Raw genomic sequence first — 25,728 nt, forward strand, 5'->3', positions numbered from 1 at the left:
GTTTGCAGTGTTTTTATATAAGACACCTCGAACAACCTCAAATGGCAGGAGAGTCTATATTGTGTTCTGCTGAGTGAACTCGTGTTTGAGGGACAGAATTTAGATAGCTGTTTTTACATGTCGCACACAAAATAAAAAACTGTTGTGTGCTTTTTTCTGTTACTCCACCGTGATGTGTCGAAGCACAGTGAACAAAATAACAGGTTTGCTGTTGCAGATCTTTAAAAAAGGTGGTTGAAATAAAGTGCTGTGAGTACTCGACCAATCAAAAATGATCAGTGCTCCAAGTCCCAAAGTTCCCAGACTCTCGGGAAGTACAACCCCCAGAGCAGGGACTTTTTTGGCTGTAAAATATTGTCCCTGAAACTTAATTTAGACCCTGGTCCCTGCGGTGGAAATTCACTGAGTTCCTCCAATGATTCCTCGTCCCCAGGGATAAAAAAATGCAGATAAATAAGACACAGAAAAGTAAAACACTCACTGGCAGCTTTGATGAAGCTCCTCTGGTACTGGTAAGTCATGAGAGGCGCAGGCAGCATTCTGCGAACAGGAGATTGAGACGTCAGATTGTAAAACGTAACAGGAGTACAGGGCTGGCTGCTCTGCACAAATCAATACATGTGAATAGTTGTGAATGATGTCTCTTTTTTCCCTCCACCATGCCTGTTTGCACACCTGGACATCTGTGTAATCACGGCTGCCTGGGGAGCGTAATGGCTCCTGCTGGTTCTCAATGAGGCCTGACCTGATGCTGTAAATGTGTGTGTGTGAATGTGAACTGTAGGTCTTTTCTCTGAAGCCGTCCATCTTTGTGCCAGTGAAGTGTATGTGTGTGTGTGTGTATGTGACTGCAGCGTCTGTGTGTTGTAATTCAGGTACAGTAGACTGAGCACAGCTTGAACACAATTACTCCTCTCTTTCCCATCATGCATCTCTCCTTTGACTTAGTCGCCTATTCCTGGCCTCCCACAGTCTAAATCCCTCCCTCATTACCGATAGCTGTGGCGCTCTTGAGGAAATCATTTAGCCCATGTGTGATTGTGTGTAACTGTGTGCATATGAAATGCAAAACATCATCTGCGCTACGATCAAAACCCTCTGTGGGTAAATAAAGGTTTAAAAATACATAAAACAGATTTAAGCAGATACAGCAAATGCTGCATGAATAAACAGGGAAATTAACTATTTATTGAGATGGATCCAGACCAGAGAAGCTGTTTATACAAGAGGCTGAAAGCAGGAATATGCATTTATTCCAGCAGTGAATGAAAATAGCAGAAAAGTGCTGTCATTTCAGAATAAGAGCATTAACAGGAGTCCTGAAAAAGCAGCAAGTCCTTTTTTCCACGCCTCTTCGAGGTTCAAACACTTTCCTCGATCTTTAAATATAAAACTAACTTCTCAGTAGAACTTTGTGCCGCTGTTTCATTACATTTTCTATTTCCATGACTTGTATGTGCACTAAGAAGCCTTGTCACACAAACCTGAGATAGTGCTTGATAGCACTTGTGATAGTCTTAATCTCCCACTCTGGGTTTTCCAGCTCCACGTCAGCACACGTCTTAGGATCTGATATAGACAAATATGAAGATTACAAAAAAAAGATGAGAAAATGTGTTATGCCCCTAGAAAATGTGTGCCTTTCTAGAACAACATAGTTCTGTGTCATTTGTTTATTTTAGCAACACTAGCAACAACGTAGCAGCTACAGTTGTGTCAGCACAGTCATCTGTTCTTCAGTTAGCAGGCTATTTTTCCTCCCTCTCTGCTAAGGCAACGTCTGTGAGTATTATTCATCCGGCGACATAAAGTTATGAGGCAATTTGAGTTTATGTGAGATTGAGACTGCTGAGATGCCAATTGTGTTGCAAAGCTAAGCTAGCTCTATATTTTGCTGCCGCTAGGATAGCTAAACCATGCTATGTATCAAATACTGCTGTGACGTTTGATTTGTTTAATAATACATACATTTTGTTGTATTGTGTTTCTAGTTTCACAAGATTCCCAGTAAACTTCATGGAAAGTAATCATCTGTGTCCTGGAGTTGTAGGGAGTGTTTAAACTGAAATGGAAACTTAGCCCATGACAAAATGTGTTTTTATTTTCAGTTTTGACAAAATATGTGTGTTTCTGTGTTTACCCATGGCAAGGCCCAGTAGTTTCTGTACTCTGGAGCTGACGCCGACTATTCTGTACAAGCCCTGCTCATCAATACCTGGAGGAGGGAGTGTAGAGGAGAAGAGAGGTTACCTCCTGATCTTGTTCCATGGAAGTTTTGAACCAACGATACGTAATATTTATTTCAGTGCCTCCTCATTCTGAGTACTGTACACCTGCTGCACTTGGCATGGCCAAAGATAAAGGTAGAGTACATCAGCAAGAGTATTCAAATGTTAATTCATCCACTTAGAAACAGTCCTAAAAAAGATGGAGAGGGAGAAAAAAAAAAAGACAGCTGGCACCATTCAAGGCTGCCAGTCAGTTAAACTGTTACAGATAATGTGATTGCTGAATTTAAAAGGCAGCTAGCCAGGGCTACTGGAAACATAAACAAAGAGTTAATGTGCAGAAATAGATAAATTCTTAATAGAATAAACAAACACCAGTTTTATTTTCCAGGAGAAGGAGAAAAAGAAGTAGAAGACGAAGAAGAGGAACAAGGAGAGGACCAAGAAGAGGAAGAACAAGAGGAAGAAGAAGGAAGAAGAGGAAGAAGAAGAGGAAGAAGAGGAAGAAGAGAAGGAAGAAGAAGAAGAAGAAGAAGAAGGAAGAAGAAGAAAGAAGGAAGAGGAAGAAGAAGAAGGGATTCTTGCAGAAAAGGCTCAAATGAATGATTTCTTTATTAATCGTTTGGTCTCTAAAATGTCAGAAAATATATGAAAATATCTGTGATAATATCCTACAGCCTGAGTTGACCTCTTCAAATCACTTGTTTTGTTTGACCAACAAACCAAAATCCTTAGATCATCAATTTACTGTCATGTTAGAGAAATAAAGTAGCAAATTCTTGCAATTGAGGAGCTTTATCAGGGTTCATATTTAGTTTTTGCTTGAAAAATTATTCAAACAGTTTTCAAAACAGTAGCTGACTTTCTGTTGATGGAAAACTCGATTAGATGTTTCATCATTTCAGCTCTATGACAGTTTGCAAAACACTAGTGTCTATTCCTGATAGACCCAATTATGGAAAAAGACAGCTTTTCTGTAGTATAAATTTATGTGTAGTATGCTGTGTATATTTCTAAATGAACAGTGAGAACACTGTAAGACACTGTACCACTGTGGTGGGACATAAAAAAACAGATCTAAACTTAAAACTAAATTAGCTGCAGTGTATCACACAGGAATCTGATTTAACACTGCACCTCGAGTCTCCACAGCGTAGATGAATTTCTTCATCACGTTGAACCCGGTCACATCCAGCTGGGCCACTGACGGAGAGGAACAGAATGAGTGTGAGCCGTCGCAATAAAATCAGACAGAGTCAGAAAAAAGGGGGTTTTACATTGGTTTCAAATCCTAAAATGAGATTAAAAAAAAAAAAAATTTAAAACAGCGACAGAACATTAAAAATGTTTTTTTAAACATTTATATATAAATGATAAAAATCTAACATTAACCCTGTCGATACAGAAAGTTAGATGATAAAGATAAATGATAATGTAACCTTGAATAAACAGGGAATTGATACCAATTAAAAGTACTTACTGCCTTCAGCCTGGTTGTCTTTGTTCAGATTGTACACCTGCAGATTAAACAATAGAGCTCCTTTAGCTAGAAAATGATTCACAACTAAGTCTAATAATGGCAGGATATATTTGTTTGTTACCTTTATAACCAACATATAAAAACAGCAGCTCATTAAATGTTTGTCTGCATGTGTCTTAATGTAACTTCAGTCTCCACGGTAATGATGAGAACATTTTGTTTAGGTTGGGTGGTTGTGTAAACTTTCAAGCCTGAGCTTAATTTAACACACAAACATGTTTACAGCATAAAGATGGAATTGCACATTAAAATAACAACAATCTGACTTACATAGAAAAATCAGCAAATCTAAATCCATCTGTGACTGTGTGTATTCAAGCTTGGATTTGAGCCTTGACCTGGCATGGTTGGATTGCATAGCTGCCGTCAGTGGTGACTTTATATAGACTATAGAGGTGGAGGTACAGTAGCAGCCACAGAAGAGGGAAGTCTAACAACATCAACAAAGGTAGGATGAGCTCCGGTGAAACACAAATGTCAACATTTCTTGTTTCATTTCGGATCGCCTGAGCTCAGCAACTGCTTGTTCGAGCTTGCGGTGGCTTTATGAACTCCGATTACCTTTGCACGATTGAATGTAGACACGAGGATGAGGGAGGTGTTTGGACATGAACGTGACTAAATAGTATGCAGAGTGTTGAAAGCAGCGCTGACATACTCTTCCAGCCTCGGGGTGAAAAAAAGATGCATATTAAGGAGGCTTAGAGAAAGTGTTGAGACTGGCTGTCAGTCAACATTCCTATTAGGGACATAATTGCATACAGTTTGTCAAGAGTCACTGGCAGCTCAAAGGTCTCAGCCTTGCTACCAATTTTTCCCACTGGCCAATAGAGGTGAAGCATTTTCCCCATTGACCACCACTGTAAAAGAGACATCTCTGAAATTGTTGACAGGACACCTCCAGCTATTAATATGGTCAGTTATTATTACTTTCTGTATTGTTTATTTTTAAGCCAAGTGGGTTTAATCTTTGTGAAACTTTCAAAGCCACATACCCTGAAGTAACCAGGAAGCGAGACTCTTATTTGAGGTATGCATTAGCCGAGCAATTGGCTGAACAGGCGCCATCTTTGGGTACAGTATCCCAACCCAGTCGCCAGAATAAATGTTGACAGTGTACGTTTCTGCAAACCATGGATATGTCAAAACTTCATATTCCTTTATGTTTGAACTTGTTTCTTATGGGGAAATTTTCTATTTTATGTTGTAAGAATGCTGTTCTTAGGATCTGGTTATGTTTAGGCACAAAACCACTTGGTCAGGGTTAGGAAAAGATCATGTTTTGGCTTAAGACACCTAACTTAAGCCACTTGGTTTTGTAGCCATGAACATGAACACTGGAGATGTCCCAGCATTCTATCAAAAAAATCTTACCCCGAAGTCTCCTTAAAGATATTCAGTGGTTTCACACTTACAAATGTTGAAACACAGCCTTGAACCTCTGTCACTACATTGGCAGCTTTGTTGTTTAACTCCACCACCGTTCCCTTCACCTCACAATATGAAGGGCAGGTCATAAACATGTAATGTGAAGGTGATATCACATATTTTGCAGAAATGTCAGTAGCCTACGTTTGACAGGTGAAAATAGGAACACATTTTGTTTAATTCTGGTGATAGGACTGGGTTGTTTAATCCATGGAGCTCCACCACACATTGATTTTCTCTTCTAACCTTCTCACATTCTTTTATTTTTAACATGCTAACATGTCGTCCCTCTCTTTCTGTCTTTCTCTCCCTCACACTTAAGGACAAACTGGTAACCGTGGTAACCTACCGGTTCTCTCCCATCCATGGCCTCCATCCACAACCTGCGGTCTTCTTCAGACAGAGCCTGCATGGTGATCACTCCCGACCTTCACACACACAGACACACACACACACGCGAGGCACATTAGCCTCACATTATCAAATATCAAGATCAGTGGCAGACATTGTCCGTTAAATGCCAAACACAGAAAGATAAGAACGCAAACATGTAAACAATTGAGATATTTGTCCATTAAAAAAGCAAAAATCCCTACTTAATTGAAAATACTCACAAAGCATATTCATTTAGAAGTGGCAGAAGTGTGACTTCTGTATCAGCAGTTTTTATAAATGGATCGTTAAAAAAACAACGAATTAAGCCTGAAAACTCACCAAGTAAGATAAAGCACATTTACTCGAGTACTGTAGTTAAGTATGTGTTTGAGGAACTTGAATACTTTCAACTCATGCTACTCTATACTTCTACTCCTCTGCATCTCAAAGTGAAATACCAAAATTTTCACTCCACTACACTCATCTGACATCTGTAGTTGCTAGTTACTCCACCAATTAACAGTTTGCTTGCAAAAAACAAAAAAGGGCTTACAAAACATGACGCGCTGCTGTGGATTAAACTAATCCACTGTAGATGAAATTAGAGATGAAATGATTAGTTGTTCGACTGATTAGTCGTCGACAACAAAATGTAGGGTTAGGGTTAGTTAACTATTTTGATCACTGATTATTCTTCTTCCACTCTTCATCTTCAACGATTTAAGTTGAAGTACAATGTCCCCAATTTATCAGTTATTCCAGAATCACTTTTTAAAGTTTTGATGTAAAGTAGATTAACCGAGAAAATCAGCTGCAGATTAATCCATAATGAAAACTGTCATTAGTTGACTGATGACTGATGATGCAACTGATGGTACTTTTATAAGTAGCATTTTAGAAGCAGGACTTTAATTTGTAATGCAGTGTTTTTTTACAGAGTGGTATTACTTTTACTTGATCCGACTACATCCTTCACCACTGGATATAGGCAACCTCCAGTATACACACACACACACACACACACACACGCACACACACACACACACACACACACACACACTTCTATAGGTTTCCAATCCGTCTTATTTAGTCCATCACTCTCCCTATCTCACCTTCCTCTGCCCCTCTCCCCAGCACTACAAACTCCTCCACATGCACACACACACACACACACTGATCTACACACTGTCCTTCAATCCTGACACACTACCTGGCATGCAATCACACTCATTCAAACACACTCATGTACAGTATGTATGGCCGCATTCTTTACATGAGTAGATACACACACACAGAGCAACAAACACGTTTACTAAAGAGACCTCATCACAGGTATTTATGCAAATCTATGCAACAACAACACTAAATTTGTGTGTAAGCGAACCCTCAGAGGAAAGTCTATGCTTGCTTTTGCATTCCCTTCAACCACTTTAGAGACAAACAAACAGCGCCAGATGCACATGCACACCAGGAATATAAATAAAGGCACGATGGGGGAATGGGAAACAAGAGGAGGGGATGGTGCCAAGGTGAGCTGCTTGGATGGGGGAAGGCTGAAGTTGAGTAGGAGTGTAAAGGGAGGGAAGAAGAAAGAGGAGGAGGAAAGAGGAGGAGGAGGGAAGGAAGTGAAGCACCACAGGGGGGAGAGCCTGTGAGGACACACAGCCATGATGTCCCATCTTCAGGTCCAACCACCCCCCCATGTGGCTGTTAGCTGTAATCACACTATATGTATATGTAAAAAACTGATGGCTGATCAGAGCAGTGTAGCTGTAATTTGTTATATGAAGATGGATTCACTGGTGATATTCCCTTGACTTTTTATAACAAAGACAGTATTTAAATCCTTTCTGGCTACATTCCCTAGAATTCAACAATATTCTGGAGGTGTGAGAATCAAGCAGAAAAGCTGCAAATGAAATGCCTTTAAACATAGACACAGGAGCGCATGGCTGTTGATTTACACCGATTAAGGACTAATAGACGACAAAGTTTGGACCCTGAATAAGAGATAACGTGAGATAAAGTACAACATTGTATAAACAAAGACAAATGCAGTCAAATGACACACTCACTGACCTGTCCACAGCCTCCACATCAAAACAAAACCTCTTTTCGATCGAGTCGGTCTTCCTCCTGGTGCACGACTTCAGGACGAAGCTCTCCTCGTCTCCCTGACGAAGAGAGAGTAAAAGAGAGAAAAAAAATCATCATGGTAGTATTTAGTATATATAGTATTTTGATACATGCAGTACAGCATGTAGGGTGTAAACCTGCACGTAAATCTACTGTTCTGCATACAACAAGACTGAGAACTCTGACAGATTAACCAAAACTTAAAGGTCAGTTTTTTGCATTTTTATAATAATGAGCACATTAAGATCGTTTTGGCAACGACACGAATCTCCACAGGAACTGAACAAGAAACAAGCTTGAAACTAAGAAAATGTGTATGAATAGGAAGATCGTTGGTGTTACATCCTGTCGTTTTATAAGCACTTGAAACGATTTGAGCTTTGCCTCATCACAGACTGAACACTGTTCAGCTTCAAGTTACTGTTTTGGTACATGTAGGTGGATTTCGTTTGCAGTAGAAGACAAGGTTTCCATCTTGACACACATTTTACAAAACAACATCAACACAGGCAACAGTCAAACATGATAGAAGTTCCCAAGGCTTCAATAATCAAGGACTTATAAAGAAAAAATAATTTTAAAAAATACACACAAAATAAATAAATGAATAAATCACACAGCTGACACACACTGTCCATGAAACACTCAGCTCTTTAGCATCAGCAAATACAAGTAAATATAAAGTCAAGTCTTTCTTTATGGGAAAATATAAGTGACCTGTGCTGTCTCATGTAATATTAGCCTCTTCACAAATGTGGTTAAGGTTATATTCACATGTCCACATGGACAATTTGGGTCATGCCACAGGTTGTATAACAGAAAAAAATGATATTAAAGAAGGCTCAAATTGATTTTCAGGAAAATGTCTTAAATCTGAGGCCCTCATAATACTTTCGTGAGAGCAACTGATGAATACTTAGTAAGTTTTTGTACACAAAGTATGTCATTTCTGCTTCTAGGGGTCTCTCAAAACAAAAGACCTAAGTAGCATGGGATTGTGGGAGTTGTTGTCTTCATCATTCAACAACCACCAAATGCTAATGTACATCTATTTACTCAGGCAGCAATGTTCACGGACGAAGTGTTTAAAAGTTTTCTCCACGTTGTGTTTAGTCACGTTTGCCAGCCGTCTCCCTCACTCCCCGACTCTCTCCCAGAAGTTATAGCGACAGGCGACGGTAAAAACAGAAGGTCACCACATTTGAACTAATGTTGAGTTAAATTCACCACGCACATGTCAAAGCCCCAGAAGACCACAGCATGTTGGCAGGAACTGAACTTAACTTCGCTCTGACACAAAAGCTCACACAGTATTTTCATCCCACACACAGGGGTGTGTGAGTTCCTACAGAAGCCTTTCAGAACACGTGTTACTTCATGCATGTGTTTTTTTACAGATACTGCGTGATAAAAGCACAATGTTTACCATCCGACATACACTCATCATGCTGATCTTTCTGCGATGTTAAGTGTTTCTACTTTTACCTCAGTTAACCACTCAAAACGCTCCTTCAGAACAGGCCTGAACTTGCATCAGCTTATGCAGTATGTAGGCGGAGAGAGGGTGATAACAGATAACACTTTCGAGAAAATAGTTGGAGTCACGCTGCTTACTCACAGCATCTTCGGCGATGCTATGCTCTCAGCTATCGTGGCTGCCCTTGTGAGAGAAACTGTTTTTCTCCCCCTCTCCCTGTATGAGTGTGCGCTGCCGTGACACGGAGTCAAAATCGCTCCTCATCTCGATGCTGAAGGACTGACGCAAAACTTGACATTTTCGGCTGATTATTTAAAACAGTTTTCTGCTCTCAAATCTCCACTGTAGCTTTCCTGGAAATGTCTCTTGACATCAAGTTGTGTGTTGGGGAAAATACACAAAATATACTGGAGTGCGGGGCGAGAGCTTGTGGAGCTCAGCGGTGAGCGGAGCGTGTTAATAAGAGCTGGAGAGCGGCACAGTGGGATGAACTGTGTGAGAACCAACTGCAATCAGACAACATGATGATAGGCTGAAGTGACACACAAAATAAGTGTGTGCCTGTGTGTTTAAGCATGTGGCGTGCGCTTGACTGTGTGTGTTTATGCTGGTATAAAGATCAATGCATGCCTCGTTTTTTTTAGTAACATTGTAAGAATTTACAAGAGGGTGTGTTCAGGAATATTATGCCACATGGAGACCGTTTTTAAACGATATAGAAAAAATGTACAACATTGATATTGTAGTTTTGTACTCCTGACCCCATATTACAGAATATATAGTTTACTTATATATTTATGTATTTGTAACTTACATTTTATCATATTTTTTGTATGTTTTTCTTTCTAACACTCATGTAATATGATTTATTTCTATTGTTTATCATATTATTATTTTTGTTGTGTCTCACCAACGATTTCTGTCACATTAAATTTGTTTATGTGTATGTAGTGATGTGGGGCTCTGGAGCATCAGGAACATGGTTTGGCGTTGGGTTTAATGTGTTTACGCAACTGTGTGTTTGATTTGTTTGCATTTTGTCTGACTTGTCTGGTAGAATTAAATAAATAAAATAATTCATTTAAAAGACCTTGAGCGAGTAAAAGAGATACAAAAAAAAATAAAATTGTAAGAAATGATATTAAGTGCTTGTATTACCAGCATACGGTATGCCGGTCAGTGGGCAAGGATAGCGTCAAGTGTGTCGTACCATCTGGTTGTTGAGGCTTATGCTGCTTTACCTCCTTGATTTTCTTTCGAAATTGCTTGCTAGTGAAGATTTTTATTTTTTGCTTCATGTTTTATTTCCCCCATCACATATACGCTTAATGAAGATTGAAGTTTTGGTTCATTCATTTATGTTTGAGTTCCATTTTTAAGGCTAGAGAAAAAGTTTTACACATTTTTAAAAATGGTGGTTGCTGCCATATATTGTCTCGTGTTCGATCAGTCAACGTACACATGACAGCTCCCCAAAAGTGAAGCCATAACATGTCAATTGCCCCCCTTGTGGATGGGGAAAATCAAATATCACATCAAATATCACAAAAGACAGAAATCAACGGCACTCTTTTGGCAAAAAACAGTTAAAAAGCCTTTATTTAGATGGCTTTTTCATGTTGAAATACTGGAAAACATTGACAATGCATGTTTAAAATTAGCTGAGTAGCAACCCGTGCCGAGCAGCACAACAGCCTTGGATTTTTCACTTATCTGAACTTCTGTGTTCCCCCCAAAGAGCACCTTCATCACATTTTTTTTGAACGTCCTGAGCACTCTAGACTTTTTCACGAAGATGCACATCAAATATAATCATTTCCGGTCATTCTTATCACACTGATGTATGTTCAAGTGCTCATTTTGGTTTTAATTTCTCATTGGATGCCATAAAAGGGGAGTTAGACATCGTGATTAACAAATCGGGTGGATTTATGGGCGGGATCTCGATACCATGGCTCATGGTGCATGAGTGTGGGGAATGGTGTCCTCCAACTGACCTTAGAGCTATGAAAAACCTCCTCCTGTCTGAAAATTGTAACCTCTGTCAGTGTATTAAATGGCCACATCCACTCACCATTTTCCCTCCAGATTTAGGGTCAAACAGCACCATGGTGACCCTCTTGGGCTCTCGATGGTATGTGCAGTAGTACTTCACCCAGGTAGATACAAATGAGCCTGAGGGGAGAGAGAGAGGAGCAAGAAAAGGACACAGATGAAGAGGGAGAAGGTTTAAAACAAAAAGACAAGAGGAAACGATGAAGTCAAGTGGTCAGAGAACATCAGAGACAGACGCAGGAGGGGGAGACAGGGTTAAAGAAAAAAAAAAAGATGAGTCTTAGTCATGCCTGCTTTAGTGCTCGGTGTTACCATGGTAACCACACGTGGTCAGAGCTCCTGTCACGTCTCCAACGGATCAGACTTGACTTCATCAACGGCAGGTTCATTATGGTTTGTTTGTTCTGCCGCTCTGACAGTGTGTGTTTGCATGTGTGTGTGTGTGTGTGAGCCAGCACGTACTGGTCCTCACACACACACACACACACACACATGCACACACCCACCCACTCATGTAGTCATTCATGTTTCCATGCTGCAGCAACACTGTTAACGGCTGCTGAATTTTGCCCTCGTTTGTAAGATGTAACGGACAGACAGAGGTGGGCCGATGATACGTACGCTTCTCCTGGACAAACAGGTATCCCTCCATGGTGTGCTGGCTCACACTCTTGTGTTCATGGGGATTCTCCTTCATCTTCCTCATCAGACACTCCACCTCTGACCGCGTGCTCTCAAAGCGGTTCCTTGTCTGTAAACACGAGCAGAGAAGCACACGCCTTAGGCCTTTCTGTCTGATCCTGAGTGTGCTGAACAAACAACAGCAGTACATATACCAACCTGTAATCCAGCAAAATTAGAAATATATTTTTTTAAAAAGCGAGAGATGCAACTACTGTATACTGTGCATAGTTATAATATTTAAAAGGTGCAATATGTAATAAATATGTAAGAATTTTAGTTTAAAAGCTAAAACAAGGTGTGATGAATCTTTTTACTAACTCAAATAAAAATAAATAAACCAACTGAAACATCAGTGTATTCATTAGGCCACTAAACACCTATCGATCTTTTATTATTGTGTCATTCTATATGTTCTGTATATGTCACTACTGGTTTTACTTTTCTTAACAACTGTCTATCTTTTCCCAGTTATAAAAACTGCATTCCCTGTGTTATTTTGTTTTGTTTTTTGTGTTTTTCCTTTTGCTTTGTGGTATTTTAAGGAGCCTTTTTAACACCCTAGCCATGGCACTACAAACAGTAACAGCCTTTTGTCTAATTCTGGCATTTTTACTCATGTATTACCATGTGTTCAATAATTTGCACCATCCCTTCTCAAATACACTAAACTGAACACTAAAACTACTTTGTTCTAAATCTGCTTATCATTTTTTAATTCCTCTGTCTGATGTGATGCCGTCTTCTTATCGTCCTTTATTGATTTATCTCTTTATTTGCATTGCTTTTTTTGTGATTGTGCCAGTTTTATCACTTTAATTCCTTTTACATGTACGTACTAATATTGACATTTTGTATTTGCATTTTGCTTTGCCTTCTTGTTTTAACTTCTCCTTACACGTGGCTTCCTGGTTTGGCTTGACTGTTTTTGAACTGTTTTTAAATGTACCATATCAATAAAGTTATTATCATTTTTTCTTACAAACTAACTGAAATTAATTAAAAATATACAGATAATGTCTTTAGTTTTAGTCTTCGTCAATCTAGTCAAATTTGTCAACACAACAAGCATGAGGAGGCACTGGTGCGTACATATACTGTATATATATGTTTATTGAGACTGGGATGTCTACATGACTGTGAGTCAAGTGATACCAGTTCTGAACTTCCTAAATCTTGCCCCTGTCAAATTCCTCCCATATCATAATATCAAAAAACTAAGACTTAAATAAAGTTAAACATTTTCAAACAATGTACACTAACCTGACATGAGGAAACTCAGTCTGGACACTAACTGAAACTAAACTCACTTGAAAACAAAATTACAAACTCCAGTTCAGCCTCAGAAGTGTTTTTGTGTCCTCTAGGTATCAAACAGAATTTCAGATGACACTGTGAGTAACTCTTTGACCTTTGAATTCCTTTTAGCCTGTGGCCTTTTCACATTTGGAGGATTATTTCCCTCCGAGACATCTTCTACCTTCTGAAATGTTTCCTGTCTGCTAATGAGGCCGACCTGAACGACCCCGGATTTAGACGGCCTTTGAACTTTCAACATGGATGCTTCAAAATATCATTGTGGGTGAACCGGCCTTTTCAGGTAAAGATTACAATTAAGAAAGTGAAGCCCCAAGTCTGCAATTTTGACAACTTTATTCATAGTTTTCATTTCTAAAAATCATTTTTTAAATTTCTTTTAAGGCATTAATGTATACAGTATTTATGTGCAGTGCTGAAGATAATGCTTAATGCATTGAGACCTCATGCTTTGTGTATGTGTGTCCTTACATTCTGTATGCTGATGGTGAGATCAGTCTTGAAGTGGTTGAAGTCCTTTGCAAGCTCATAGCCGTGGTGATAGTAGGTGAACAGGCCTTGGAGAAACGCCAACAACTGAGGGAGACAAAAACAGCAAGAAAGTAACGTCGGTGACGGAAGAATAGGCGGAGATAACGATCAGGAAAAAGAGAAGGGGTGGCAAGTTTTGAAAAGGAAGAAGAATGCATGGAATAAAGACTAGAAATTAGGCAAATATACTAAGATTTTGAGTTTTAGCAGGGCACTGAAGACATAGAGGCAGTGGATTAGACTACGTTGTACTTTCCTGGTCTGGTTTATGTGGTGTATGTGCAACCAATTGACTTAATTTCCCCAACAACTACCACTGAGGTGCCCTCGAGCAAGACACCAAAGCCTCCAAACCACCATTTGTCAACAACAGAAGACTCTGGTTGTAGTGAGGAGCTACTGGGTGTGTACGTGTAATACAGACCATCTCTGAATCAAAGCATGTCTGCAACTTCGGGAAAAAGACAAGTGTACAAGGACAAAAAAGAAAGGGAGAATAAAAACAAGATCTTACAGGCTCCACAAAGTCAAACATCTTCCTCTCTTGGACCTCCTGCACCTTGAAGACGTACTCCAGAGACACCTCGTAGAAATGCTGCCGTACGTTATCTACCTGATTGTCCGCCTGCAACGTGGAAAGGAAATCGAGGAAACTGACAGACTGACACTCACGGGAAAACATGAGAAATATCATCAATCCGTGTTTACTCTGACACAACATCTTACCTCATGTAGATGTGACTCTTTCTTCCTCGCTGAGAGGCTAAGATGCTTCTCCAGCACTGCACAGTACTTCTCGGTCTCTTTGTCATATTTTTTCTTGGCTTCCTGTAACAAATGAAACAAAAAACAATTAATGTGACAGAATAATCACAGTTCATCTCCGCTGATTCCACTCCTGACCAATTCTCATCATCTTTACGTGGTGTTTACAGGTAATTTGTCAGTGATTGCCATCTGCAATTAACCACAGCCGGCGAGTAGTTGGAATAAAAAAACTGAATGAGCCGAAGAAAGCGAGGCAGACATCACTTAATGTGAATTTCTTTTAGCGTTCACATAATATTTTTCTAAGAGAGTCCAGCAGGAAATTGTTTCCCGGGTAGCACAGCTGCTTATTAAACAACAGACTGTTTCATCAGAGCTGAGATCACGGACATCAGAGACAGACAGATAGATGGATGGATGATTAACCAGGGACAGATAGAGCAGGGTGTGTGTTTCTTAAGACTGCTGGGCTGGAAAACACTCAGAAAAAATGTGTTCAAGAATATCATGAGACACAGAAGAAACAGAAAAACACCTACTAGTTTTTCTTTTCTGAACGTTTTTTTTAATTGTGTTGCAGTAACTTTAAACAGATTCAAGCCAGCTGAAGGGGGAGATACGGATATTAGTAAAGACAGACAGAGATGGAGACAAGAGTGGAAAGTTGAACACATAAACAGAGGAGGGGCAGATCAGGGTGGGAGGCCCTGGGGTATTATTACTGTACATCTGCCCCTGCCTGTTAACATTATTGCATTTCTTTATCCCAGACTTATATTGTAACCCTGGAGCTTCTGGAGCTTCACACAGAAGCTCAAAAACAGTGGACGTATTGACAAATTCAGACAATCACCTTTATATGATTACTAGTAACAAATTAACTTTTTCATTTAAGTGAATTAAGTCTTTTACCAAGTAGGCCTTGCAACTTTTTTGTTTAATATAAATGTAAAATTTTGTAATTGTGGTACATTTTTCACTATTTTCTGACATTTACCCTTACACTAGGGCTGCATCTGACAATTATTTCCATTATCGATTAGTCCATTTATCATTTTCTCCATTATAGGTTAGTTGTAAGGTCTATAAAATGTCAGAAAATGGTGAAAAATGTTGATCAGTATTTCCCAAAGCCCGAGGTTACGTCCTCAAATGTCTTGCTTTTATCCACAATCCAAAGATAATCCGTGGAGAAACCAGGAAATATTCACATTTGAGAAGCTGAAATCAAAATATTTGCAAATGTTTTCCTAAAAAATGACTACAAAGGATTAATCCATTAACAAAGTAGTTGGCTATCAATTTAATAGTTGATATTTTCATTATATAAATATACAATATTTCATTGTTTAACAATAATAATAATAATAATAATAATAATAATAATGATAATAAACTTTATTTATATAGCATTTTTCTAGACAAGGTTACAGCATTTTACAGAAAAAGACAGATACAGCGTCTTCATCCGTCATGTATTCAATTCACTGGATTTGCTATTCTTCCTGTAGGGTTATTCGAGTTTGTGTGAATTAATTTTTCCAACTCATCTCGGAAATAAAACTCCCCGAAGAGAGAAAACAACAAATTATTGCCTCGTCAGTCTGAGCTCATAACGTCGACCCCTGGCGCTGTCACATGACACAGGTGTCTCATTGCCAAGCCAGTTTCAACAGCAAGAAGAGTCCTCAGGGCCAGAAGAGGAATAGACAGCAGCTGCAGAACGCATCAGAGATGATGAACGTCCCTCTAAACAACAAGGCCTCTGTTAAAAGTCTGCCTAATACTCTTCACTGAGAACATCATGTCTGAAAAGACTGCTGCTGCAGCTCTCTCCTGTGTGACCTTTTTTTGGGGTTTCATGATGTAATTTAAACTAAAACACGACACTACAAACATCACAAAACATTTGAAAAATCAACTAAAGGAAGCATACTTCCTCTATTTACATTTACAAATCACACAGCCGGTATAAATGTTGTGTTTTCTGTCTTTCATTGTTGTTTTATTTACCAAATCTTTGGTGAAAAAGTTGAAGGGGCATTTAAATGTTTATTTTAAGTAACTTCCATCCTCGGCCAGCAGGTGGCAATCTCCCCACAGTATGTTTACAAACTGATGATTTTTCTTTTTTCCAGCAGAGTTAAAGTGATGAAATGTTTTGATACAGGATCATGCCCCATCACCACACTGCCTCATCACAGCTACAAACAAGTTTGACTCCTCACTCCACTGCTCCGTCATGTCAACAGTATCTTGGAGGTCCCATTGAAACTCATCATCACTCCCTGCCTGCTCCCTCGAGCAGCACATGGCATGAAACTTTTTGTAAACATTCACTTTATCTGTGCTTTTTTTTTTTTAGCTTCCCACAGTACCAAAGTTTCTAACAGGAAGGAAATACACTTTATTATTATCCTTCAGAGAAGCAGCATCAACAAAGTGACCAAATCAGAATATTATCACTATTCTCTAAAAAGTTACATTTAGTTTTTAATGTAAGGAATTCATTTTGCTCATATTTATGTGTTTATTTATATTAACCATCATTAATAAGAGTTAATTAAACTTTAGTAAACGGTTATTTCACTGTTAACACACTCAAACGCTTATTAAACCATTCATTAAGCAATTGTTTATTGTAAAGTTGCCACTGCTGTTTATAATACTTGTAAATGGTTGACAAATACTGTGTCATTCATCTATCAACATGACTCAGATTTCCATTATAAAGATGCAACTGATGTTTATAAACCTTTGAAATTCCAAGTTTTTCAAGGATTTCATTGTTCGTTAACTGTGAAATAACTATTACCTAAAGTTAAATTAACTATAAATTGACCATTTATTAATGATGGTTATTACAAAATGTTGCCATAGAGTCTTCATGACACCTCTTTCAAATCATTGGGAGACTTTATGTTGGACGTATTTGTTCAGGAAGGGTTTTATTGTTGTTGCAGGACTGATGTATTTGCTTTTCTTTTACAAACACAGGCCTCACATCAGCAGCTCTCGGTTCTTTATAGTCGCCAGCTTCATGTTGGTCTTAGCAACAAATGTTCCCTTTTTAGGCTTTCAGTGTGCAGTGAAAGCTGAAGGGATTGAATCACTTGTGCGATACTTTTTTGAGACTTCCACAGAAGTCCTCCTGTTTGCTGCTGTGATTGGTGAATACCGCTGTGCTTTCACATGGTGGTGTAGAGAGGACAGAGGGGATCGCTAACTAGAAGACAGGCAGGAAGTTTGCTAAGACGACAACAACCCTGACAGCGAACTTTTTAAGAAAGTAAGACAAAATTTCTGGATCCATCTCTTTATTCGAATCCACACAAAAAGGTAATGGGGCCGACACCCATCCTGCATCACGGAAATCCGTTCAGTAGTTTTGGTGTAAACCCTGCTGACAAACAAAGTTACCGTCTCTGCCTTTTTAAAATTTTCTCTTAAATAAACAGTTTTAAACATATTTCTTCTGTTCTTTATCCACTCACTAACTCCCCTCGTGACGGCCCCGGAGCATTAGGACAAGGTGAAACTGTGCCAGCCGAAGATGCAGTCAGTTCTTTTAGGGCTAAACTGGGATTAGGACATCGCTCATGGTGACCTGACCGCACAGATTATGCGTTCACTTCTTAATCTGGCCACCATGTTACAATCAAACCATGACCTGCTATAAGGGGATGGATTACCAGAGTGTACACTGATACAACATGTTTAATGCTGCATGTATCAGGGGAACCCCCGCGGCTACTCATCTAGGTCCTATGGCTAATGACTGCAGAGGGTAAATGCACTATGATCTGCTGCTGTAAGGAGATTTGAATATTGAAACATGGGATATTTTTCATGAGGCAATGGATTACCCAAAAACTACAGTATACAGTATAATACCTATCCTATCCTTTAACTTTAAATGTTGTAGAATCTGTCATTAAAAGCCTCAAATGCAAATTTAAAAAAAAACAAACACCAAATAAACATAATCTTGAGTTAACATCTTCCTTAGTTTGTTTCATCTTCGGTGTTTCCACACCCTCCTGTGCCTTCAGTCAAGGTACAAAAAGATTTATACACACTGACACACTAAAACAACACCGGCCGTGCCATGAGGGAGCCCCGCTGGCCTGTGAGACCCCCCAGCAGGAGTCAGTGATTGATGGCAGGATTATGTATTCCTCTAATCTCCTATCCAGGTCATGTAGTGGTGGGTCAGACCTTGACAGACATTCACGGACCATCACTGGAGAGGAAGGAGACCTCGAGACACGCGCTAAATATTCTCTATATGTATTTATACTATAGCTTTTTATTACATGCCGATCTTGAAATGACTTTCCCAAATGATCCTGGTGCAGGGTCAATATGAGGCAATTGACTGACATGATAAACATTGCAGCTGCAGAGATGCCCAAGCCAAATCTTGTTTTCCAGATGTATGAAAACGTTGTGAAAACACAGTGAAAATGAAAATTGTGATGCAAAAAATGATCATTCACACTAATCATGAATCCTGTTGCAATCGGAACGTCTGTCAAAGTAATTGCAATCTGATACTATCAAGGATTTACTGTAATTATCCTGCATTAAGGAGGATTTCACTGGAACTTCAATATGTGCCAAGAGTTTAATAAAAGCCAGGTGAGAAGTACAAAAAACTAATTTCAAGGGAAATTATACAATACAGTGACCACAAACTGTATGGGTTATTTAACCCAGATGTACAGATATAATATTTGTCACTGCCTAACAGTCAAATGTACAAATAATAATAATAAATTGTGATGTTTTTAACTAAACAGAAGAATTAGTGTAGCATCAACTGTACGTTTTAGGACGGTGGTCCTCTAACAGCTGCATCAGCACTAACAGGGTTTTATTGATTTACTGATTTATGTTTCCCTGCCAGAATATCAATACTGATGCACAGTGCACGTGTACATTAAGTCATTTCTGTCACCAGCGCTGCAGCTGTACACGGTCATCTCCTCACCTTGGCTGCGCTGATCTGTTCTTTCCTGAACCGCTCCAGAGGCATAATCAGCACATCGTTGGCGTTCTCGATCTGGAGACACACACGTAACATCACAAGCCAGCAAGTAAACATCACTGCATTAGAGACATTTTTTAAATTCAAACATTATTCATAAAATTTTCTCTTAAATTATAATGAATACTCAGGATATTCAAATAAAATGGCAAACTAGAACCGTTCCCTGGGTCATAGGGGCACGCAATCCGAAGCCACCAGTCATTTTGACTAACTGACTTAAAGAGGTCAGCCCTATCAGCCATCAAAACATTTGCTGAGTAATGAGTAGGGATGAGCGAGTACACCATTATCTGTATCTCTGTTCACTCAACTAAATCATCTGTCTCCCAGAGCCCTGAAGTAGAGAGAGTAGTATCATCCCTGTTTACTCCACTGGGCCATTTTTTAAAGCGATGGAGGATCGTGGAGCCTCTCAGTAGTTCAAGGAAGTTGGCTCCAAATACTGACTCGATCAATAAATCATGTATTAACTAAGAAGTGCCAAACAGCTCTCTCTGTAATCATGCATTTAAATTGCCCACTTAGAACCTCCTGGTATGATCTGAAGTTTCCGTGAATCACATGATGATCAGCATTTTGAACTTCCATTGTCGCGACTCTCCCTACTCAAGGGCTCTGGGCAGGACTAACCAGAAGCCCTTAATTTAAGCCTGAAATTATGGGTCAGAAGTTGCTGTAGAGAATGATTTACAAATGTTTTTACAGTTTTGATTAAGTTAAATGACTAAACTTCAGTCAGCTAACCAGTGAGGATTTCCCTTCATCACATGTGCGCACATTGACGCGTTTTACTCGGTTGATACTCTGTTTCTCATCTGTTTCCGTTCCTTCCATCCATCCACCTATAATATGTCTTACAATTTCTTGGGTCACTTACCATCCGTGTCCTCTCATCCTCCAGGTTCTGCAGGACCGCTGCAAACTCCTGCAGAGACTTGGCTGAGGACACATGTTAGAAAAAAAAAGGTGACACATAAAAGAGATTATTGGAAAGAGGGACAGACAGTTGGTATTTCCAATTGCTATGATGAGAGACACACAAGTACATGCAGACAGAAACAGGGAGTGTTTGAAGAAAAGCTGGCACGAGGCGGCGGGGATGAAGCTTTGTTTCTGCTCTTGGACGTCTCACAAATTGTTCTAAACTCATGACACAGCAGAGTAATTAACTGGAAATGAAACCGCAATTTATATGGTTCGTTTCTATGGTGCTTTCACAGCGAGCACAGCTCGGTGCTCGTTTCCCCGCTCGCTGGCAGGCGAGGCATGGCTACATTGTTTCGGGTCAGAGTTTCCACTTCAATTGCCTCCAGCCCTGTCCAACACTTCACACACACACATACACACACACAGTTTTCAGACACAGTGAGGGCACATACATAGTGAGCACGTGCAGCATGTGCACTGGCATGTTAAAAGAAAAAATTATACATAGCGGAGCCCGAGTTTATTCCTTAGTCATCATACAAAAAAAAACACACAATTAAACTCTCCCTGCTTTTTAACATTAAACTTCAAGCTACAGGAGCTTGTTCTTTAAAGTTAGGTCCAACTATAAAGGAGCAGAACCTCAGGACTATTCAAGGAATGCACTAAAAACAGCACAATCCTTTCATAAACCTTTCAGTGAGCTCAATCACACATTCTCAGAATAATAAAAATGTGATCCCTAGAGAGTAACAGATGACCACATATGATATCGACCTACTTAATCTATCAGAGGCTATTTAGGGACACATTTCATTTCTTCTTTCAGGAAATAAAAGTAATTTGATTTGTTGTAGATCCCTTTGGAGTGAAATCATTATTGTGTCAGAGAGAAGAAATTAGTTTTGATATGAATGTAACTATGAATATCCTGAGAACAACAGTGCCTGCCGTCGTGCAGCCCAGTTCAGCTGCAAGCTGTTCAGGAAAGATAGCTGGTGTTAGTTAAACAACAGCAGTGGGTGGGTCAGGCCAGTGAAGAGCTGCAGCCTGCACAGACACAGCCAGGCAGCATGAGAGGGTGTGGTGACCGCCGCATGTTTCACAGCAAACTGTTTGGATGGCGACAGAGAGATCTCCGCAAGGCCTGCATGAGTTCATGAATTAAGAATCATATTCTCATGAGCTATGAAACTAATATTACAACAGTGTTTGAATATATTAAGTTAGGTTTGGGTCAACATGAAGTTTATAAAAGTAGTTAGCAATTGGTAGTGGGGGTAGTTAAAGGGTAACCCCACCGATTTTACACATTAAAGTGTGTTTGCAGGTCTACTGCATATGTGAAAAAAGTACTTCACTCACAAGAAAAAGCGACTTATTTATAGACGAATAATCACAGCATAATTTGATTTCCCCCAAGTGCGAAAGTTTGAAATTTGCTGAATTTATTTCGGCTTACTGCCAACAAACAATATGTCTCACTTTGTTCAGTTTCACCACCACTTAACTGTTAACTGGTTGCTGAAAAAGGCTTTAAATGGGTCTCCTTTTTAACTCTTCTTCAGGCAAAGTCAGGGAATAGACTGGCACTAAAACCCACTTTTCATATGATTTTCGTAATAAGCTTAGAGACTAAAAAAAAACCATAATGAACAGATTCGAGGCAGAGGCATAATTTGAGACTGATATTTATGGCTTCCGATGTAACAGCACTGAAAACAAAGCTGGCCGTTGAGTCATCGCTGATACGACTGTTCTATTTCAGGGACTGTAAACGAGAGAGCATTGTCTGATGTCTATTTACAGGCCCTCCTCCGTCTGTACAGAGAATATATCGGATTTCATATCAGCGAGCTCACCTATGCATATCTCATCATCCGTCTCGGCGTCTCCGATGCACTGGAATTTAAACTCGTTGAGAGAGTCGGCAAACTTCCTCTTGGCCGTTGACAGACCTGAGAGAACAGAGAGAAAAGAAAAAGAGGTCGTTAGGTTTAGAGACAGCAGGCTCTCATAGCAAAAGCAATATTTCATCCTTGAGTGCAACTTCACATCACCTTCTTACTTTGAACTTTAGTTACCAGGTCTAAAACATGCCCATGTAAAAAAAATATGAATCTCAGTCCGGATTTTTATGCAGTAACTGGAAGTGAGAGTGAGTGGAAAGAAGCTAAATGTGGACAAGCGGGTAAGTGAGTGGAACCCCAGTGGCGTTAGTGATGAAGGCTGACAGCTCCTACGTTTGTGTGGAGGCTTTTTTGTGTGTGTGCGCCTGTGAAAAGTGCAAAAAGTTCCATTTAACTTGAGGCACATTAGCCAAGTGAAGCAGTGAAGAGCTTCGGACAGATGGACGCCTTTCGAATAATACATGAGGCGCTAAGAGCTCCTAGGAGAGCACACTTGCGGCGAGTTCTGCTTCCCTTCCATTTAAACTCAAGGAAGGGTCACCTTCACAACTACATTTCCTATTGCTGGACCGGCCACATGCACAAGATCGACTCTGAGAAGCAACAACCGGGAACTTGCATGTTATCCTGACACTTAGACAGAATGAATCAAGGAGTTATATCAACTTTAAAATGATGGATTATTCCTTTACTCCCATGTCAAAAAAGAAAGAAAAATCCAGACAAAGATGCAGAGAAGAAAGGAAAGAAAAGGGATGATGGATCAAGAGTCTCATGGAAATACAGATGGAAGTCAAGGAAAAGACAGGGAGTGTAGAGAGAGAAGACAGACGGAGTGACAGAGTGTAATTGGCCATGTTTATGTAAATACCACAGGTCCTCTGTGCAGATCTGTGTGTGTGTGTGCGTTTGGAAAGAGCCGCTGCAGCCTGCCAGTCGGAGACATAAAACACCGGCCTAGCAGCTCCTGCATTTTGCTGCCAAAAACACACACACACACACATGCTGGCATACACACACATATACACCTCCTTCTCTCTTGGGACTGACTCAGAAAGACTCAGAAGACAGTGGTAGGACGTCAGTCGGCAGTGAGTCATGCTGGCTCCGAAGTGTCAGAATATCTGAAGTATGACCAAACTGAGACCACACTTGAACCTGAAGGATAAACGGTGGTTTTTCAGAACCAGTGTCCAGTAAAGAAAAAAATGCTTTAAGATCCTATCCTCACATGCATTAAAGCATATATAAAAAAAATCACTAATATACAGTATGTCTGACATGTTTTTTTAGGAAGAAAAATAAGTAATTACCACATTAAAATCCTTAAAGAAGCAACAACTCCTTACTGTACAAAACATAACTCCTCATCAGTAGTCCCGCCATTAATTCCAAGACTTGTTGACATCCCACTACATCACCATGTCACACATTTGCATAATTTATGTGGGTTTTTACAGAGTAATTTATATATTCTATAAATATATATATAAATATATATATAAATATAAATATATATATATATATATATATATATATATATATATATATATATACACATATACATATACATATATATATACATATACATATACATATATATATACATATACATATACATATATATATACATATATGTTCTATATATTCACAGTAGAAGTGAATCTTACTGGAAGCTGAAAACACGACACATCTGACTGGAGTCACAGTGAGCTGTGCTGGCTCAGGTGTGTGTGAGCTGACCAATCAGAGCAGACTGGGTATTTGGGAGAGGGGCCTTTAAGTGACAGGAGCTAAAACAGAGCATCTCAGACAGAGGAGGAATACAGTGCTGCAGCACTGGACAGTATGAGAAAACTGATGCATGTTTTGAGCTTTAAAGCATTTTTAAGCAAGTATTCTGTTAGCACCTAAAATAAAAATATTAACCTGAAAATGAGCATAATGTTGCCTTTAAGTGCTGGACACAAAATGTCCATTCTCAGTGTATGTGAACTAGGGTTTTAAGCTTGCACAACACACATTGGAACAAGATTGACTTCCAAACTATTTCTGCTTGTAAGCACACCACTGACAATCATATTTTCAATGAGCACAGAGAAAATTTCTGCATTTCAACAGCTTTTTAGTGTCAAACTCTACACAGAGAAGCTCAAACGTTCAGCTGTAGGAACTAGAATGGAAACAGATCTTTGACTGGAGGGGGGACTTTTTCTAATATTCCCAGAACACTGTATTCATGCAACAAAAGTAGTCTTAGGTTGTGACACATTAGAACAAAATGAAAACTATCACAAAGTGGGGGAACGAAAACTCATAAGTGAGATTAAAACAATATGGACTGTGCTGGAAATCATAAAATCCTACTATTGTTCCCACTGCCTAAAAAAAAATTTGGATTTATCAATCTTAGCCAGCAAAACAAGAAAGTACCACAAGTCTGACACAGCTTTCATGTGGCCTGGATATTCTGAGGAGTTACAGCAATGAGCCAAATAGCAAATTATACAACAACAGGTTCTGTTCACTTGTACCATCGCTCTCCACTGCTAAGCAAATTAAATTGTGTTCCTGTCTGAGACAGCATGTTCTTGTTCTGAAAGCAGAGTTTGTCCTTTGAAGCTGTTCTCTGTGAATCCACAGCTTTGAAAGCCAGACATGTCAGCACCTGGCAAAGTCATCTGTGAGAAACTAGCAGTGACTCAACAACCGAGTGGAAGCTCTGCAGACATATCAGGGTGTTCTTGTACGGTACTTGTTAATAATTATTCAGTGTAGCTGAATGTTTGGGACCCCCGACTGAAGATGGAGAATCATCATTTCAAAAGTTGCTGTCGACGCTTCACTCTCATCATCAAAACCAGCCGCCTTACGTAGGAATATTAGCAAATGAGGTTGCACTGACAACAGGTATAAACAGGCACGATGTCCTGCTCAGACTGCCCTCCTCCCTCCTGCCTCCCTGCTCTCTTATTTTTGGCCTCGTTCTGCTTTCTGCCACCGACAGTTCCTCTCAGCACCTTGTGAGTGAAACGTGCCTGTCGTTGTTAATTTCTTCACTCTGGCTCCAGACACACTCTGCACGCTCTCCATCATAAACATCAAAAACCAACCACAGACCAAAGAGTAGGAAAACAGAAGGCCTCAGATATACTTACACTGTCATATATCATCAGTTTGTGATCAGATGTGTATTGTAATAGTAACCGTGCGACCCGCTTCTGCTTCGTTTTATCGTTTCATACATTTTGTTCTGCCAACAGCAGTTGGGTTCAGTTTGTTGTAGCAACCCACAGTTCCCT

The 25,728-nt window shown here is 39.6% G+C and overlaps 1 protein-coding gene across 1 annotated transcript in view; it reads right to left on the bottom strand.

The window, feature by feature from the left end:
* LOC141007694 (rho GTPase-activating protein 26-like) overlaps window positions 1–25,728 on the bottom strand; it is a 97,565-nt gene that overhangs the window by 34,542 nt on the left and 37,295 nt on the right. The window contains exons 2-16 of the mRNA XM_073480079.1: window positions 22,379–22,474; window positions 20,467–20,528; window positions 19,530–19,601; window positions 14,495–14,596; window positions 14,283–14,393; window positions 13,709–13,813; window positions 11,861–11,990; window positions 11,259–11,359; window positions 7,651–7,745; window positions 5,546–5,624; window positions 3,709–3,745; window positions 3,366–3,431; window positions 2,141–2,215; window positions 1,485–1,569; window positions 482–540 (exon numbers count right to left, since the gene is read on the bottom strand). Coding sequence (XP_073336180.1) covers window positions 482–540; window positions 1,485–1,569; window positions 2,141–2,215; window positions 3,366–3,431; window positions 3,709–3,745; window positions 5,546–5,624; window positions 7,651–7,745; window positions 11,259–11,359; window positions 11,861–11,990; window positions 13,709–13,813; window positions 14,283–14,393; window positions 14,495–14,596; window positions 19,530–19,601; window positions 20,467–20,528; window positions 22,379–22,474 — 1,275 coding nt within the window. The remainder of the gene's footprint in view (window positions 1–481; window positions 541–1,484; window positions 1,570–2,140; window positions 2,216–3,365; window positions 3,432–3,708; window positions 3,746–5,545; window positions 5,625–7,650; window positions 7,746–11,258; window positions 11,360–11,860; window positions 11,991–13,708; window positions 13,814–14,282; window positions 14,394–14,494; window positions 14,597–19,529; window positions 19,602–20,466; window positions 20,529–22,378; window positions 22,475–25,728) is intronic.

Source organism: Pagrus major, chromosome 13 (assembly GCF_040436345.1).
Source record: "Pagrus major chromosome 13, Pma_NU_1.0".
NCBI classification, from domain to species: Eukaryota; Metazoa; Chordata; class Actinopteri; order Spariformes; family Sparidae; genus Pagrus; species Pagrus major.